At 40.5% G+C, this 14,629-nt stretch overlaps 1 protein-coding gene across 1 annotated transcript in view; it reads left to right on the top strand.

Annotated features, from left to right (window-relative positions):
- DGCR8 (DGCR8, microprocessor complex subunit) overlaps positions 1–14,629 on the top strand; it is a 24,834-nt gene that overhangs the window by 5,185 nt on the left and 5,020 nt on the right. Inside the window, exons 2-11 of the mRNA XM_027689299.1 lie at positions 4,747–5,753; positions 6,180–6,342; positions 7,518–7,660; positions 8,363–8,645; positions 10,235–10,432; positions 11,231–11,332; positions 11,862–11,960; positions 12,922–13,004; positions 13,939–14,039; positions 14,401–14,507. Coding sequence (XP_027545100.1) covers positions 5,031–5,753; positions 6,180–6,342; positions 7,518–7,660; positions 8,363–8,645; positions 10,235–10,432; positions 11,231–11,332; positions 11,862–11,960; positions 12,922–13,004; positions 13,939–14,039; positions 14,401–14,507 — 2,002 coding nt within the window. The 5' untranslated portion in view covers positions 4,747–5,030. The remainder of the gene's footprint in view (positions 1–4,746; positions 5,754–6,179; positions 6,343–7,517; positions 7,661–8,362; positions 8,646–10,234; positions 10,433–11,230; positions 11,333–11,861; positions 11,961–12,921; positions 13,005–13,938; positions 14,040–14,400; positions 14,508–14,629) is intronic.

The raw sequence follows: 14,629 nt of genomic DNA, 5'->3' as shown, positions 1-14,629 counted from the left end.
CACTTTTTTTTCAGTTGTGGTGCGTTGAAGATAAGGTGCTGTGTCTGTAACCCTCAGGATCCCTATTCGAGCGTTCCTTCTATTTATAGTAAATTATCTCGTTCACTCTCTGGAAGGTTAATTCTCCCAAATTTCGTCGTCTTTTTTTTTTTTTTTGGCAGGAAACTGTCCGTTCTTTTGTACTTCTTTTCCCTAGGCTTCGGGTTTATCTGTAAAGTTTCTTTGCCCACCCAACATCCAGGCGTTGCTTCCTCGTAAACTGGGGTTGAATGAACCCATTCCGTTTCTTGACTCCTGTAGGCTCTGAGTTACAGGTCTTGGAATTACATCTTTAGTTTTTCTTTTACAAGTTGAGAAGTTGTCTCTTCTGTTTAGGTAATTAAACTTAAGGGTTCCTGGTTTTAATTCTATTGGGTTGCTAATTCCTTCAGTTATCAGGGTTATTTTTGCATTTTTAGAGAAAGAGAAAGGAATTTGGTTCCTCGTGTCTGTTGTTTTTCTTTACGAGTAAGAAGCTTATGTCTGATGTGAAAGGAAGAATATTTTTCCTCCTTCCTAGACTCGGATTTTCACCTTTTTTTAAAATTAGTTTCCTGTTTTACACAATTAACAAAACTATCTAAACCTTGCCAGAAAACCGGTCAAGCTATAAAAGCAGCTCTTGTTTTCTCATTGCTGAGGATGCCTTTCCGAAATCATGTGTTTTGTTTGTTCTGAAATGGGATGAAGTGTTAGGAACTCAAGAAGTTCTTGAGCCTTGTCTGTATTTGCCACTGATAATGCTGTTGTTGGGCCTTGGCTGTGTTTTCTTAAACTTCCTTGATGACTGACTTACACAAAGTGGTTGTTTCCTTCAGAATCTCCTTACCCTAAAGCTGATAATGGGGAGAGAAACAAGGGAACAAGTATGGAGTAATTAACAGACAGAATATTTTTTTTCTTTTGGTGTTTCCTGTTCTGCTTTAAAGAAGGCAAATTCAGTGTCTTTGGGGTTTGTTTTGGGTTTTTTAGCAGGGATAATAAATAGGATTAACTTACTTCTGGAGCTGTTTGTGTCAAAAAGACACAATAGGTCTAATAAAAGAAGGTGAATGACTATGAGTGAGAAATTACTCTGACAGGGGTTAATAAGTGTGATCAGGGCCTTATAAATTCAGCTCCATTTGGGGCCAGAGGATGAGGAGGATGACTTTGTGTGTGGTTAGCAAATAAGGAGAGTTTGCTCTGAGCCACTCTTCCTTTTGGGTCCACTGAGTGTGGAGTGAGCAGCTTCTGACACAGAATCCAGTTTCTTTTTCAAAGTGACTTTTTGAGGAGAGAATCTGTGGTGTGCTGTTCCTTATGGTGGCTGCAGGTATCTGTGAAAAACGTGTTCTTTATGAAGCTCCCTTCTAGATCCCTTCCCTGCTCTCCAGGGAAGGGAGTTCTTTGAGTTTAGGTGGTGCTGGTTATAAATTCTAAGATTCTGGTTTTTTCCTGCCTTGAAAAAAGATACCCTTTTCTCTGTGTACTTCTCTCCCATCCCTCTCCTGTCTGGTTGTGGAACTTACCAAACAAAGAAGTAGTTTGTTATTTTTCTTTTCTGCCTTCAAAGGACATTTGTAAGACGACCAAGCCAAGACTTGCATTTGCTGGGACCTGTGCAGTTCACTGTGTTACATTTAGGAGTCCCCATTCTCTGTATCGCTGAATTTACTTTGTGACATGAAACTTTTTTAAGTGATCTGCTAATATCAGTTAAAAGTGTGAGATTTGCATGTGTTGGTGATCTGGAGATCGTGAGCTGAGCATTCGTGTTTTCCGCAGATCATTGAGAGAACCTTCAGTGTTTTGTACTGCCTGGGGCAGCTTTCAGTGCTGTTCCATATCTTTGGAAGGAGTCCTTATGCAAACTGTTGAGGGAACTTGGTGGAGCCTTGGAGAATAAACTGTTATTTCAGGACAAACTAATGAAGGATGGCAATATGCAAAGTGACTTAGGTCACACCGTAACCCATATGCTAAGCCAGGTTTTGTGTGTGCCAGTTGTGTTCTTTTGATCTAAGGTCTGTTTGGCTGTTTGTAACCCACCAGCTTATTCAGCTCATCCTTTTAGGTTTCATCCCTTCTGTCTGTCTTTGAAATACCTGATAGCTCAGGGAAAATCCTTGCTGGTTTTGTTGTGGGATTTTTTTTTTCCCAGCCCCTGATATAAAGGGCATATTGTAGTGCCAGTTGGCAGGGAAGTCAGTGGGATTTGGACCTGTGTTACTCTGCTTCTCCCTGGCTTTTTGTAGCTTATAGGAAGGTATTGTAGCCCACTGTAACTGTAGAGCTACCAGGCTGTTATCTTATCCTGGGGATGTGGCAGGTTTATGGCTCAAAGTGGAAAAGCTCATTTAAACTCCCCTTGGTTTAGTACTTTTCCTGGCCACAGTATCTGTACCAAGTAGTCAACAATCCCTGGCAGTGATTTGGTATTCATCATTCAGCTATTCATCATTTCCAGGCCAACAAGAAAGGGAAGAGAACAGGAATTTAATTGTTAACAGTGCTTGAAATAGAATAACAAGACATCTTTCCTGCAAAAAGCAGAGGTGTTCTATCAGTGGACTACCAAATCCAGGCAGGTGAAAGTGAAGTTCTCCTGTTTTGACACTGATGGTGAGACACCCTTTGGTGCAGGAGCAGGACGTGTCTCAGGGGGTGCAAAGGGCATCCCCAGCATGGCTTGTGCCTTGGCAACATTAGTCTTTCTGCTTGGACCAGGTAGCAACACATGGGAAGGAATTACTCTTTCAAATTCTGGAATGCTGATTTCAGTACTGCATTTCTGTGTGAATTACTTGTTTGTTCTTTTCAGGAGTCTTTAGAAGACTCTTAGGGTGGAAAAATTAGGTGACTTAGGCATTTAATTTCCAGGAGTTAGTGAACTCCTGCTGTGACTTTTTTGATTCTTTTGTTCAGAATTAACAATTAAGGCACTAATGATTTACTGTGAGGAACTTTAATCATTTGTCATTCACTTTATTTTCTTTTTTAATCTGAAGATGAGGAAGGTTATTAGAGAATTATATTTCTAGAGGTGTTCTGTATAATGGTAGATGTTTGGGAACGTGCTGAAATAAGAAGGAATTGTTTGCTGCTGGGGTCACTGTGTGTTCATCCTGTAGGATGAATGTATAGAACTGCTTGTCTTACTGGTGAATGAGCCATTTTTCAGTCTGAAAAGCAACACGTTTGTATCAGAGAAGGCGGGATTGTTTTAGAGCTCTTATCAAATTGGAACCTTTTCCCTTAGTGACTCTACAATGCATGTCAAGCTCAGCATGTTGAATGTGTCACAACCTTGAATATGTTTAAAAAACGACCACAAAATATGAACTGCTCTGCTGCCCCAGCAGAACTTGTTTTATTGCCAAATCACTAATATAAGAGTTTGCTCTGTTGGATATTATGCTTTCTTCCAGTTTCCAGGTAGGTGGTTTGTGTATGTTGTTGAATTTTAATTGATCCCATTATAACTTCTTATTCCCAGCTTCCTGCCTTGCCCCAGTTGGTGTTTGGATATTGCTGTTGGTTTGTTCCTCCTGGGCTGGCCTAGAGATACATGAGACAATTATATTTGGTTTCTCCATAAGTCCCTCCTGCCAACCCAGAGGTTCTGCCCTGCTGCCTTCAGTGTTACACAGCAACATGAAGGACCTGGAGCTTTCTTTCCACAATACTTGGGTAGACTTTCTCTGCTACGTGGGGATGCTTTGAGCAGAGCAGGCTGAGCCAGCTGCCTTGGGCAGAGGGACGCTGCTTCATTTCTAGCTGCTTGGAAGATTTAAGCCTAGTTTGGGCTGGCATGGAGGGACTTGGAGAAACCAAAATAAGCAGGTAAGAAATTATGCTTCCTTTCCCCAGGTGCTTGTGGTCCTGCACAGATGACAAAAGTATAATTGAAGAAGGCATCGTAGACATGGTGGAAAGAACCCACTTAATATAAAAAATAAACAAACCCTAAACACACACTCCTCACCCCCTGTAAAATTTCCTGGAGCAATTGAATATTTTTTCCAGTTTAAATGACCTAAAACATTGGCTTCTAAATACCTTCCAAAATTATTTTGAGCTTCAGTGGTATGTATCTGGACCTGAATTCCTTGGACATAACAAATAAATAGGCCCCTAGTAGTACAAAATACAAGATCAAATGTCTAATATCTGACTAGCTAGAGAGTAATTTGCTGTGAAATTTTAGTAAATTATGAGATTTCCTGTTAAAACTTCCTGTGAGTTTTCAAAAATACCTAATAACTTAAACTTTGAAAAGCCATGTGTCTTACAGACCAGAGTTGTTCAAAACCTCTTGGTTTTGCAGATTGCCTTAAACTGTAAACTAATTATCCTTTCTGCTGTGTGGGTAAGTATGGCTTGAGTGCCAGGTTGTTTTAAATTACGGGAGAACCTCCCCAAAATGCACAGTTTTTAGTCTGTCATGCTTAATGTCCTGCCTGCTAATCAAGCAGAGATAGTCACCTAATCATAACACAGGGCAGCTGTGTTAGCAAATTCCTGTGCTGGTGGACAGCTCGAGCAGTAAAACCAATGGAATTCCAGCCTCATTCAAAATGGGCTCTGGGTACCCTGCCTCTTTCACTGTAAAAACCTCGCTCTTCTGCTTGAAATTTATAGCAGGAGTTCCGTGTTTTCTTTCTGCCTGGGATCCTATTTCCATTTTTTTCCTGTGACAAAATTTTTTTTTTCTTCTTCTTGTAGGTTGAAAGAAGAAAAGGAGACCTGCTCGTCCAATGAAGATGCAGTCTTAGTCTTCAGCTATTTAAGCTGAATGCATTGTGATTTCCAATAATTGAGACAGTGATTCTGAAAGCTGTCTACATTAATGAAAAGAACAATGTAGTCAGCTTAACTGAATCATCAGTGTTGCATATTGAATAGAACACGATAAACCAATCCCGATGGACTCGTGCATGTTAGGAGCATAGATATAAACATTTATTAAAGCGTTGGTTTGTTTTATTTAAGAGACAGTAGTTTTAAAAATGGAGAACTATGAAGGTGTACCACCCCTCCCTAAAGAACCCGCGAGAGAGATGAATGTGGAGAACCAGAGCTGTCCCCCACCTCTGCCGCCCAACGAACAGCCTCCACCACCTCCCCTGCAAACGTCCAGTGACGCAGAGGTAATGGACGTTGGCTCTGGTGGTGATGGACAGTCAGATAGCCCTGCTGGGGACACGCCCGGGCTCTGCAGGACTCAGCTGCTCACCAAGGGCTCTGCCTGCTACAAGAGCCGCCTCATCGTCGACCCCGCCGGCGGCGACCAGAGCCCCAGAACCGCTCGTCACGCCCCGTCGGGCCGCAAGTTCACCCCAGATCTTAAGCTGCTGAAGGATGTGAAGATTAGTGTTAGCTTTACAGAGAGCTGCAAGAGCAAGGACAGGAAAGTTCTGTACACTGGAGTTGAGCAGGATTATAAGGCGGACGCAGAGTTTGGTGTTAATAATGTCAATGGGGATTTGCATGTTTGTCCTTTCGGTGGTAGTAATGGTAAAGCTGTAGGAATAGGGGGAGACAGTGAGGACAAGAAGGATGATGAAAATGATATTGATCAGGAAAAGAGAGTGGAATATGCAGTTCTGGATGAGCTAGAAGACTTTACCGACAATTTGATGGAAATAGATGAAGAAGGAGGAGGGTTCACATCTAAAGCAATCGTTCAAAGAGATAAAGTGGATGAAGAAACCTTGAATTTCTCATATGAGGTAAGCAAACCCACAGGTTTTTGGTGGGTGAGAGGTTTCCAAGTGGCTAGAAAAAAATACACAAAGAAACAGTCTCTTCTAGAAGCGTGCAGTATATGAGTCAAAAATGCAGAATTTTCAGAGTCAGAGCTTTGGCTGAAAACTTCTTTAAACTATTTTGGTTAAACTCCCGAGTTGTGTGGCAGCTTCTGTAGTTTGTTTAAAAATGGCATTTAAAAGTCTTTTCACACAGTTGCAACTCATTTTATCATAAAAAATACGGCTCTCACAAAAACTTATTTTCTTATTTTTCAGTCTTTTTACTGGAATCATTGGAAGTGTCTAGTTTCTCTATGGAAGTGCATATCAAAACTGTATTTTCTCTTTGCAAGGGAAAAGGGAGGTTGGTAGACCCAGAAGGATAGTGTCTGATGAAGTCTCTTTCAGGATGACTTTGATAACGATGTGGATGCTCTGCTGGAAGAGGGTCTCCGAGCACCCAAAACAAGGAGATTAGATAATGAGAAATATGGTGGTGAGAGCGACCACCAGTCTGATGGAGAAACGAGTGTGCAGCCAATGATGACCAAAATTAAAACTGTCCTGAAGAGTAAGTTAATGTTCATTAAATAACTGTAATTCTTGTATGTGGCTTGTGTCTGTAGAACAAAAGTACATCAGCAAGCAGAGCGTGGGATAGCAATTCTTATGGAATTGTTAATATGTTGGAGAATTTTATTGTTTGGAGGCTTCTTACTGTGGGATTTTTCATGCTCCTAAACAGTGAAGTTGGTTTTTGCTTTTGATCTGTTTTATGTAATAAGAATGCATTTTAGTGTGTGGATGTGTGAAAAACAATGAAGAATGTTGCCTCAGTGGCAGGGAGGGGAACAAGGATGATCTGGGGCTTTTGTCTCCAGTACCATGAATCAGCTGAAGACTTTGTGGTCATTGTGGACTTCTTCCCACTTCAACAACTTCTGCTGTTGAAATGGCTCCATGTGAAGTCTATGCAGGCAATACCAGGTTACAAGTAATGACTAGAAAAGTCAGTGGCTTACATTTATCTAATTTCATTGTGTAAATGTTAGAAACTACTAATAAAGAAGAGCTGAGAATGTAAACCAAGCCAGAAGAATTTACCTGAAAATATTCTGAATTAGCATTAAAATTTGAACACACTCTAGAGGAATACTTTACAGCTTCAGTATGTTTTGAAGAAGGAAATCAAACAGTTTTCCCCTCCAAAATTGTGTACTAATGCAGGATTGCCAGGCTTCCAGCAAAGGTGGATGGCCTCTGATTTCTGGTGTACAGAGAAGTGAGACCTTGGCTTACAAAGGAACTCCTTGCTGGCTGTTTGGATCTGTAGGTCTGGTGGTGACTCAATGCAAATTTATTCCCAGGTGTCAAGTGAAAAAATTTTTAATGGAAAATTCAGTTGTTTCTAAAGCAAACGTGACTTTTTCAGTAAATATAGTGGTGCTTAAATACATAAAGACTAGTGAGAAAATCCAGTGAAGAAACGAACAAAGCAATCTGTATAAAAGGTAATGCTTCTTTTGCCTTTCAGTTGAGAACATAATGGAATCTGTAATTTTTCAGGATTTAGTGTGGGTTAGAAGCATATACCTTGTTATTAAAACAACTTCTCTCTACAAAACATCTTTAATCTTGTTGCAGTGCAGTTTTATTCTTTGAGACAGAAAAGGCAATAAGTAAAAACCTGGATTCTTGTTCTTTTAAGCAGTCTGTGCAAGTTTAAAGCCATTCTTTGCTTTCAAGGTCGTGGCCGCCCTCCTACAGAGCCTTTGCCAGATGGATGGATCATGACATTCCATAACTCGGGCATTCCTGTATATCTGCACAGAGAATCCAGAGTTGTTACCTGGTCTAGACCTTATTTCTTGGGAACAGGAAGCATAAGGGTGAGAGCTGTCAATTACTTACATACTTACTAAGATTTAAACATTAGATGTGTTCCTGCAAGCAGTTGAATATTTTTCTACTTTAGTGGGCTTTTTTTCCAGTGTTAAAAATAAGGTCCTTGAAAAGTAAACTCTTCTATTTCTGAAAATTTGATATGATTTTTCTTAGGGTTTTTCTTTCTGTTTGGGCAGTTAAAGAGAATGAGATGATCTTGTTTGGTGCCTTTGTTTTTCTAGCATATGGCTGAAAACTTCTGGTTTTATTCCACCATGCAGTATATATGGATCACTTATTTGTAGCTATAAACTAGTCTGAGCTGTGGCTTATGGCCCACATTTACAGAAGTAAGGATGTGACAGTCATGAACCCAAGGAATCTGCAGAAACTGGATTTAATGCCATGGGCTCATGCCCCAAGAAAGCTGAGTGGATTTTATGAGAGCATGTAGTGTGTGTTTGTAAGTGAGCAGAATGTAGTTTGGATCTAAAGCAGCCAACACTGGAAGGTTTGTGTCAGGGGTGCAGTGCCAGGGTACCACAGGAGTGGGTTCAGCTCTTGAGTAGAATAAGATCTGACCAAAGAGAAGCCAGAGCCTGCACTGAGGAAAAGTAACTCCCATCTTGATTGCATCTCTTGGGTTTGACTTCTGCTTTTGGTGCCCTTGAGGTACTGATACCTTCTGTATTATTTTATATTTGCAGAAACATGATCCTCCCCTTAGTAGCATTCCTTGCTTTCATTACAAAAAAATGAAGGAAAATGAGGAAAGGGAACAAAACAATGACATAACCCCAAATGGGGAGGTATCACCCGTAAAGCATCTAGAGAAATCCTCAGAACTGGACTGCCAAACAGAAGAACCAGATTCCACTGCTGCTGACTCTGGGCCTTTAGATGATAAAGACCCCTCTGGGGGAGATGCAGCACAAGGAGCCTTGGGACAAGTTAAGGCCAAAGTTGAAGTATGTAAAGATGAATCTGTAGGTATGTATGACAAGTGGAGTTTTTTCTAGCCTGGAGTTGGGGTGATGACATTTGGGAGGCTTTATTCCAGCCCTGGCAGCTGAGTGGTGTCTTGCCTGAGATCAGGTGGTCAGTTACCTGGCTGCATGCTCTGAGATCTGGAGAAACACATCCAGTATTAGAAATCAATTTTGATTTTAACAGAAGAGAAATACACTGTGAAGAATTTTGCTGAAACCTTGAGAGTCCACGTGGAAAGGTTTTACACAAAAAATGTGAGCATTTTGGAAGTTAGTCCTGTAGACTTTGTCTCAGTTTAACAATCAGTTAAGTCAATGTGTACATTTGAATTGCTGTTGTCAGGTGTGTTACTGTGACTTCTTTAACTAGGCTTTTCTAGGCAGCCTCTGTGTTGGCTGAATTTTATCTATTTTCAGTATCAGCTCTTTAAGATAAGTGGTGCAGCTAAACTATATTTCCTTATTTGCACAACTCTATCAAAATAAGTCATGCATATATAATTGGATTCATATGAAGGGGTGATGCTTCATTATTTTCTTTATACAAGTCTGATAGCCTTTGCACAAAAAGTTGTCTAAAGAAGTCATGCCAGAATCACTGCCTAACTTAGAGGAACTTGGAGAGGAAGCTCATTACCACGTCTGCATACCTGAGAGCCCCAGCCATGTCAATTAATGCTCCTCAGAATATTGATATGATCATGGGCTGCCATTTGTCTTTAGTATTCAAACATAAAACTTGCCCTTGACATTACATGTGTCCTGTTCACTCAGAAAAACATGCCAAAAGATTTAAAAAAACCCAAATCACCGGTATTTAGCAGCAAAACTAAAACCAGTGAGCACTTACTTTTGTACGTGAAGTTCACCTGTGTATCTCTTTCTCCAAATAGGATCTGTTCTGTATTACTGAAAAAATACTGAGTGATCAAGCATAAGCCTGACTTGTACATGGAGTTCCTTGTGGAAGGAAACAATACCAGCAGCTTGCTTTTGTTTGTTTACATCTGTGGATGCTACTCTTTATTTTTGCTGATTGTATCTGCAGAAGTACCCTATAGAGGAGAAGCAGCTGTATTTCAAGGGGGGAGTCTTTTAGTGCTCTGTGTGTGAAATGAATGTGTTAAATTGTGCTTAGAGGCTGCAGACCCTCCTGGAGGTCATGCAGCATCACTCCACAGAGTTTGATGGTACATGCTGAATAAATAGGCAGCAATAGTTGGGCTCAGAAGCTGAGCCTGGGAGCAGAACTGTGCTCACTGTCTGCCTCGCTTCAGGGACAGGAAGGTGAACAGGTGTTGAAGCAGAACAATTGTCAGTGTTTGTTACAAACTGGGTTGGGTATTGTGCTAGATAGGGCCTCGTAGAATCCTCAAGTGACAGAATAAAATGGTCTTTTGTTTTCCAGTTTGCACAAATGTTTTGCATTTGACCCAGTAACAGGAAAACTCATAATTAGTATAAAATAGCATCTTAACCTTTGGCTGCTGCTCCAAGAATGTAATTATAGCACATTTAAACAGTGGAAATAGAGAACTTACTGCTTGCTCAGTGGTAAAGCAGAGGGAGTAACTTGCCTGTGTTCCTCAGACCTGGAGGATTTCCGGCGCTACCTGGAGAAGCGCTTTGACTTCGAGCAGGTGACGGTGAAGAAGTTCCGGACGTGGGCGGAGCGGCGCCAGTTCAACCGCGAGATGAAGCGCAAACAGGCCGAGGCTGAGCGCCCCATCCTGCCTGCCAACCAGAAACTCATCACCCTCTCCGTGCAGGATGCACCCATCAAGAAAGGTTGGCTCATCTGCCTCGAGTTCAAACCTTCTACCCTCAGGACTAATGTTGGCTGAAAATAAAAGAAATCCTCCACTAAGTCCATTTTGTGTTCTTTAATCCATCATGTTACATAGTAAAGGGAAAATATTGTCAAAATATGCTTCCTGTTTAAAAGATAATTCCTAAATGAAAAGATTTTTATTTTATTTAAGGTTGCAGTCCTGGTAACTAGTGACTGCCTTCAGCTCTAGTTACTGTTGGCTGTTGCTGAAAACCTTCCTGCCTTGTCACTCAGTGCTACTGCCTTCTCAGTTCTGTACCAGTTCTAGTTGGTCCCAAATTAGGGATTGGTTACAAATGCCAAATGGTTTGCTAAACGGGGTTTTTGTGTGGGAGGGCTGTGGGAAGGGGGAATCATTCTGGTTTGTGGATTTGAAGTCTATGTGCCCGTTGTTGTGTCTCCCTTCTGATGTGTTTGGAGCAAATTAGAGGATCTCTAATTGATGTTCCCTGCCAAAAATGCTGTGTCTAGAGGTCCAGAGGCCATGGGACTGAAAACATTGAACAGAACGTTTGACTTGGCTCATAATTAGTGCACTTTGTTGATAGAAACATCTCACACCTCAATACTTTGTCAATGAAAATGGCCTGGGAGGTCTTAATTACCTGCACTGGATTCAACAACAGTGCATTTCATTTGAGCAAGCACTTATCCCTTGGAGCTTCTAATTTATTTATTGATTTATTTGTAGAAATTATCTTTTAAAGACTGGAACTACTTAGCCCCTGTCCTTGTCTTTTTTTTTTTTTTTGCAGAATTTGTCATTAATCCCAATGGGAAGTCTGAAGTTTGCATACTGCATGAATATATGCAACGAGTCCTGAAGGTTCGCCCTGTTTACAATTTCTTTGAATGTGGTAAGTCTGTTACGTGTTCTTAAAATATACCTGGAATCAAATTAATGTTGGGGTTTGTTTCCTGAAGTGCTGTGATGTATGTTCCATTAATTCTTACTGTTGCTGTTTTGGTTTCTTGTTTTTTTTTGAGGGCACCTTATAATTCTTCAGAATTATGTTATTCCTATGTATGTATTACATAATTTACCTGAATTTTCAATATCAGAATGTGTAGCTCTTGTATTCACACTGGGATATGGAAACTTTGGTGTTAATACTTGAATTCTGGCAGATTACCAGGGATCTCTTAAAATGTTCTTTATTTGGAAGAATGTGGTAAGTCTCTGTTAATGGAAAACTCTTGTTAGTCTTTCTTATACTGAAGTAAGCAATTTTTCAGTCTTTATGAAGAATAAACAATTTCCATCCCTCTTGAAGTTGAAATGAAAAAGAAAAGCCTTGATAGTGGTGGTATTTCATGTTTATTGTGAGTGTATTTTACACTGAGAGTTCTGCAAAGCTTTATTTTACTTTCCTCCTCCATTTCCAGAGAACCCAAGTGAACCTTTTGGAGCCTCAGTTATTATTGATGGAGTAACTTATGGGGCAGGAACTGCCAGCAGCAAAAAACTTGCCAAGAATAAAGCTGGTAATGTTTTTTCTTTCTTAATAACAACTCCTGATTTGTTTGTCTGTTTTCATGTCTGCTTTGGAAATTACATATTTGCCATAGTAAGTGGGAATAATTTTGTTAAAAGTCAAAGCAAATGTGTACATGGCCTTTTGGCAAAATTGATAAATGCTGGTGCAGAGACTTTGCTGACAAGCAAAGGTTCAGCAATGGGCTGGGACAGAAAACCATGAAGAAACTTGCTCTTACTTCCATGCAGACTCTTGATGTGCACTGGGCAGCAGTGTGAGTCTGTCTCTAATGATCCACCAGTAAGAACTTGTTGGAGGTTTTATGTCTCTGCTGTCACCTGCTGTATAAACACCTGGGGATGGGTTGTAGCAAAATGAAAATATTTGCCTGTCTTTCAAAAAAAAAATCCCTCCAACTTTTGTATTGCTTTTCTTACTGAAAATAAAACAGTTGCATTGAACTATGTGATTATTGATTTCTAAGTACTTGTCTTCATTATTCTAATTGTGTAAGTCTGTAATAACTGGGTAAGTAGTTCTAGATGGGAATGTCTTGCCACATCTGCTACGTTAGGACTCCTTACTGAGCTCCAGGTTTCAATCTCTTTAGCACAAGGCTCAGGAAAAAACCCTCAGCATGTAAAGATGTCTAATATCCATGTGGTAACTTCTGTACTTGGGAAATCCATCAGTGCAGCCAAATCCCCAAAAAGCAGCCTGGAATTGTTTGTGCATAAGAAAAAGGGATTTTGCTGTAAAGGTTTAGGCAGATCCTGGGGGTGCTTTTTGTCCCATGCTGGGGTTTGAATGCCCTGGGGACACAGCACCAGGGCTCAGCTCTGACAACTGAGGGGCACAACTCTGATTTTTGCTGCTAAGGGCTCTGTGTCACTTACTAGAGGAGATCTTTTTCTTTACAATTATGGTTTAAAATAAACTTAACCAAGATGTTTAATCACTCTCTGCAGCTCGAGCTACACTGGAAATCCTTATTCCCGACTTTGTTAAACAGACCTCTGAGGAGAAGCCCAAAGACAGTCAAGAACTTGAGGTACTGAGCTGTTGCTTCCTGGCTGTCATTTTTGGAATCTGTTTTTAAAAATATTGCACCTTCAGTGTCAAAAATACAATGGAAAGTTCATAAGGTTTTTTCTCAGTCAAAGGGAAATGTGAAATTTTTCCTTTAGAGGAAGATCTATGGCAATGAAAATACCTTTTTTAATTGGAATTGATCAGAAAATTCAGTGTGATGCAGAGAACTAGTTCCTTACTGATTATATCAGGTCACTTACTGAAGACCTGAAATGTTCCAAGATACCAGACTGCCTGTACTGTCCTGGTTTCCAAAATCCTCTGGCTGATGCTGTGAAAAGTTCAGAGCTGGGTGCTGTCTGGTTTTGTGTGATCATCTTAGGACACCAAGGAAGAACTAAAAGTGCTCAGGCTTCTGAAATGTTTTTACCTACCTGTAAATCTCAGGCAGTGACATTTGAGAAAATCAAAGGAAAAGTTTCTTTAAGTGGACAATATGTGCTATATTTTCAAGTACTGGAAGTATGAAGTAGTTTGTTGATCAGTGGTACTTCTCACAGACCATCAGTGAGGAGTAAAGGACAAATCACTGATCAGCCTGAAAGGAACGTTTTAATTTTAAAGAGTGCAATATACAAAATTAGTTGTTTGTACCTTTGCTTTAACTTAAAGCTGTGTTGTATCCCCTACACTACTGAAATGGTCATTAGGAAAATGCAAACCATTTTTTCCATTGTTTTGCAATACAAAATGTGCCCATAGCTGTGTGATTAGATGTGGCAGTTTTAATGATGTTGATAAATACCTTCTATTATGGATTTAAAAGCCCTTTTTAAAATATTAAGCACAGAGCAACAGATGTATTGAATGTTGCAAAAGAGAAATGAGGGTTAAGGACAGTTTTAGGGCCTTACTTGCACAAAGCACAATGACCCTTCTCAATTCCTTTGTAGTATTTTAACCATATCAGTATTGAGGACTCACGGGTATATGAACTCACCAGTAAAGCTGGACTCTTGTCTCCATATCAGATTCTCCATGAGTGCCTTAAAAGGTAAGGCTGCAGCAGGGGGGCAGTTTGGGGGCACAGTGTCCCTGGGCACTGCTGGGCTGGCTGAGCTCCCTGTGCCAGCCTTGGGGGGACTCAGCTGGGCAATGCTGAGGCACTTTGAATTCATATTTGCTGTTTATGCCTCTTCTGAGATCAGAATTTAGTTGTGGGACATATATTTGATTTTCCTTTATACAGGCTTGCCTTTTCAAGTTACTGATCTAAAAAACTCCTTTTCATTAATGAATGTTTTGGAATTTATTATTAATATCTAATTTCATTGCAATTACTCTCGAAGATAACTGCAACCACTTAAGTTGTTTGTAGTTTTACTTAGTACGTCATCTTGATTTTTGTGCTTAAGAAACCACGGAATGGGAGATACATCCATCAAGTTTGAAGTGATTCCTGGGAAAAATCAGAAGAGTGAATATGTGATGACGTGTGGGAAGCACACGGTGCGAGGCTGGTGTAAGTACAGGGCTGGGGAGCTCCTGCCCTGCCTGGCCCTGTGCTGCCTGCTCTGGGGGCTGGCTCAGCTGGGAGCTGTCCCTCTGCTCTGCTGTCCCAGTTCTGACTGACACAAGGGAATG

Source organism: Neopelma chrysocephalum, unplaced genomic scaffold, assembly GCF_003984885.1.
Source record: "Neopelma chrysocephalum unplaced genomic scaffold, ASM398488v2 Primary Assembly neopelma1_77, whole genome shotgun sequence".
NCBI classification, from domain to species: Eukaryota; Metazoa; Chordata; class Aves; order Passeriformes; family Pipridae; genus Neopelma; species Neopelma chrysocephalum.
Note: the sequence above shows the minus strand (reverse complement) of the source record. Positions and strands in the feature narration are given on the sequence as shown.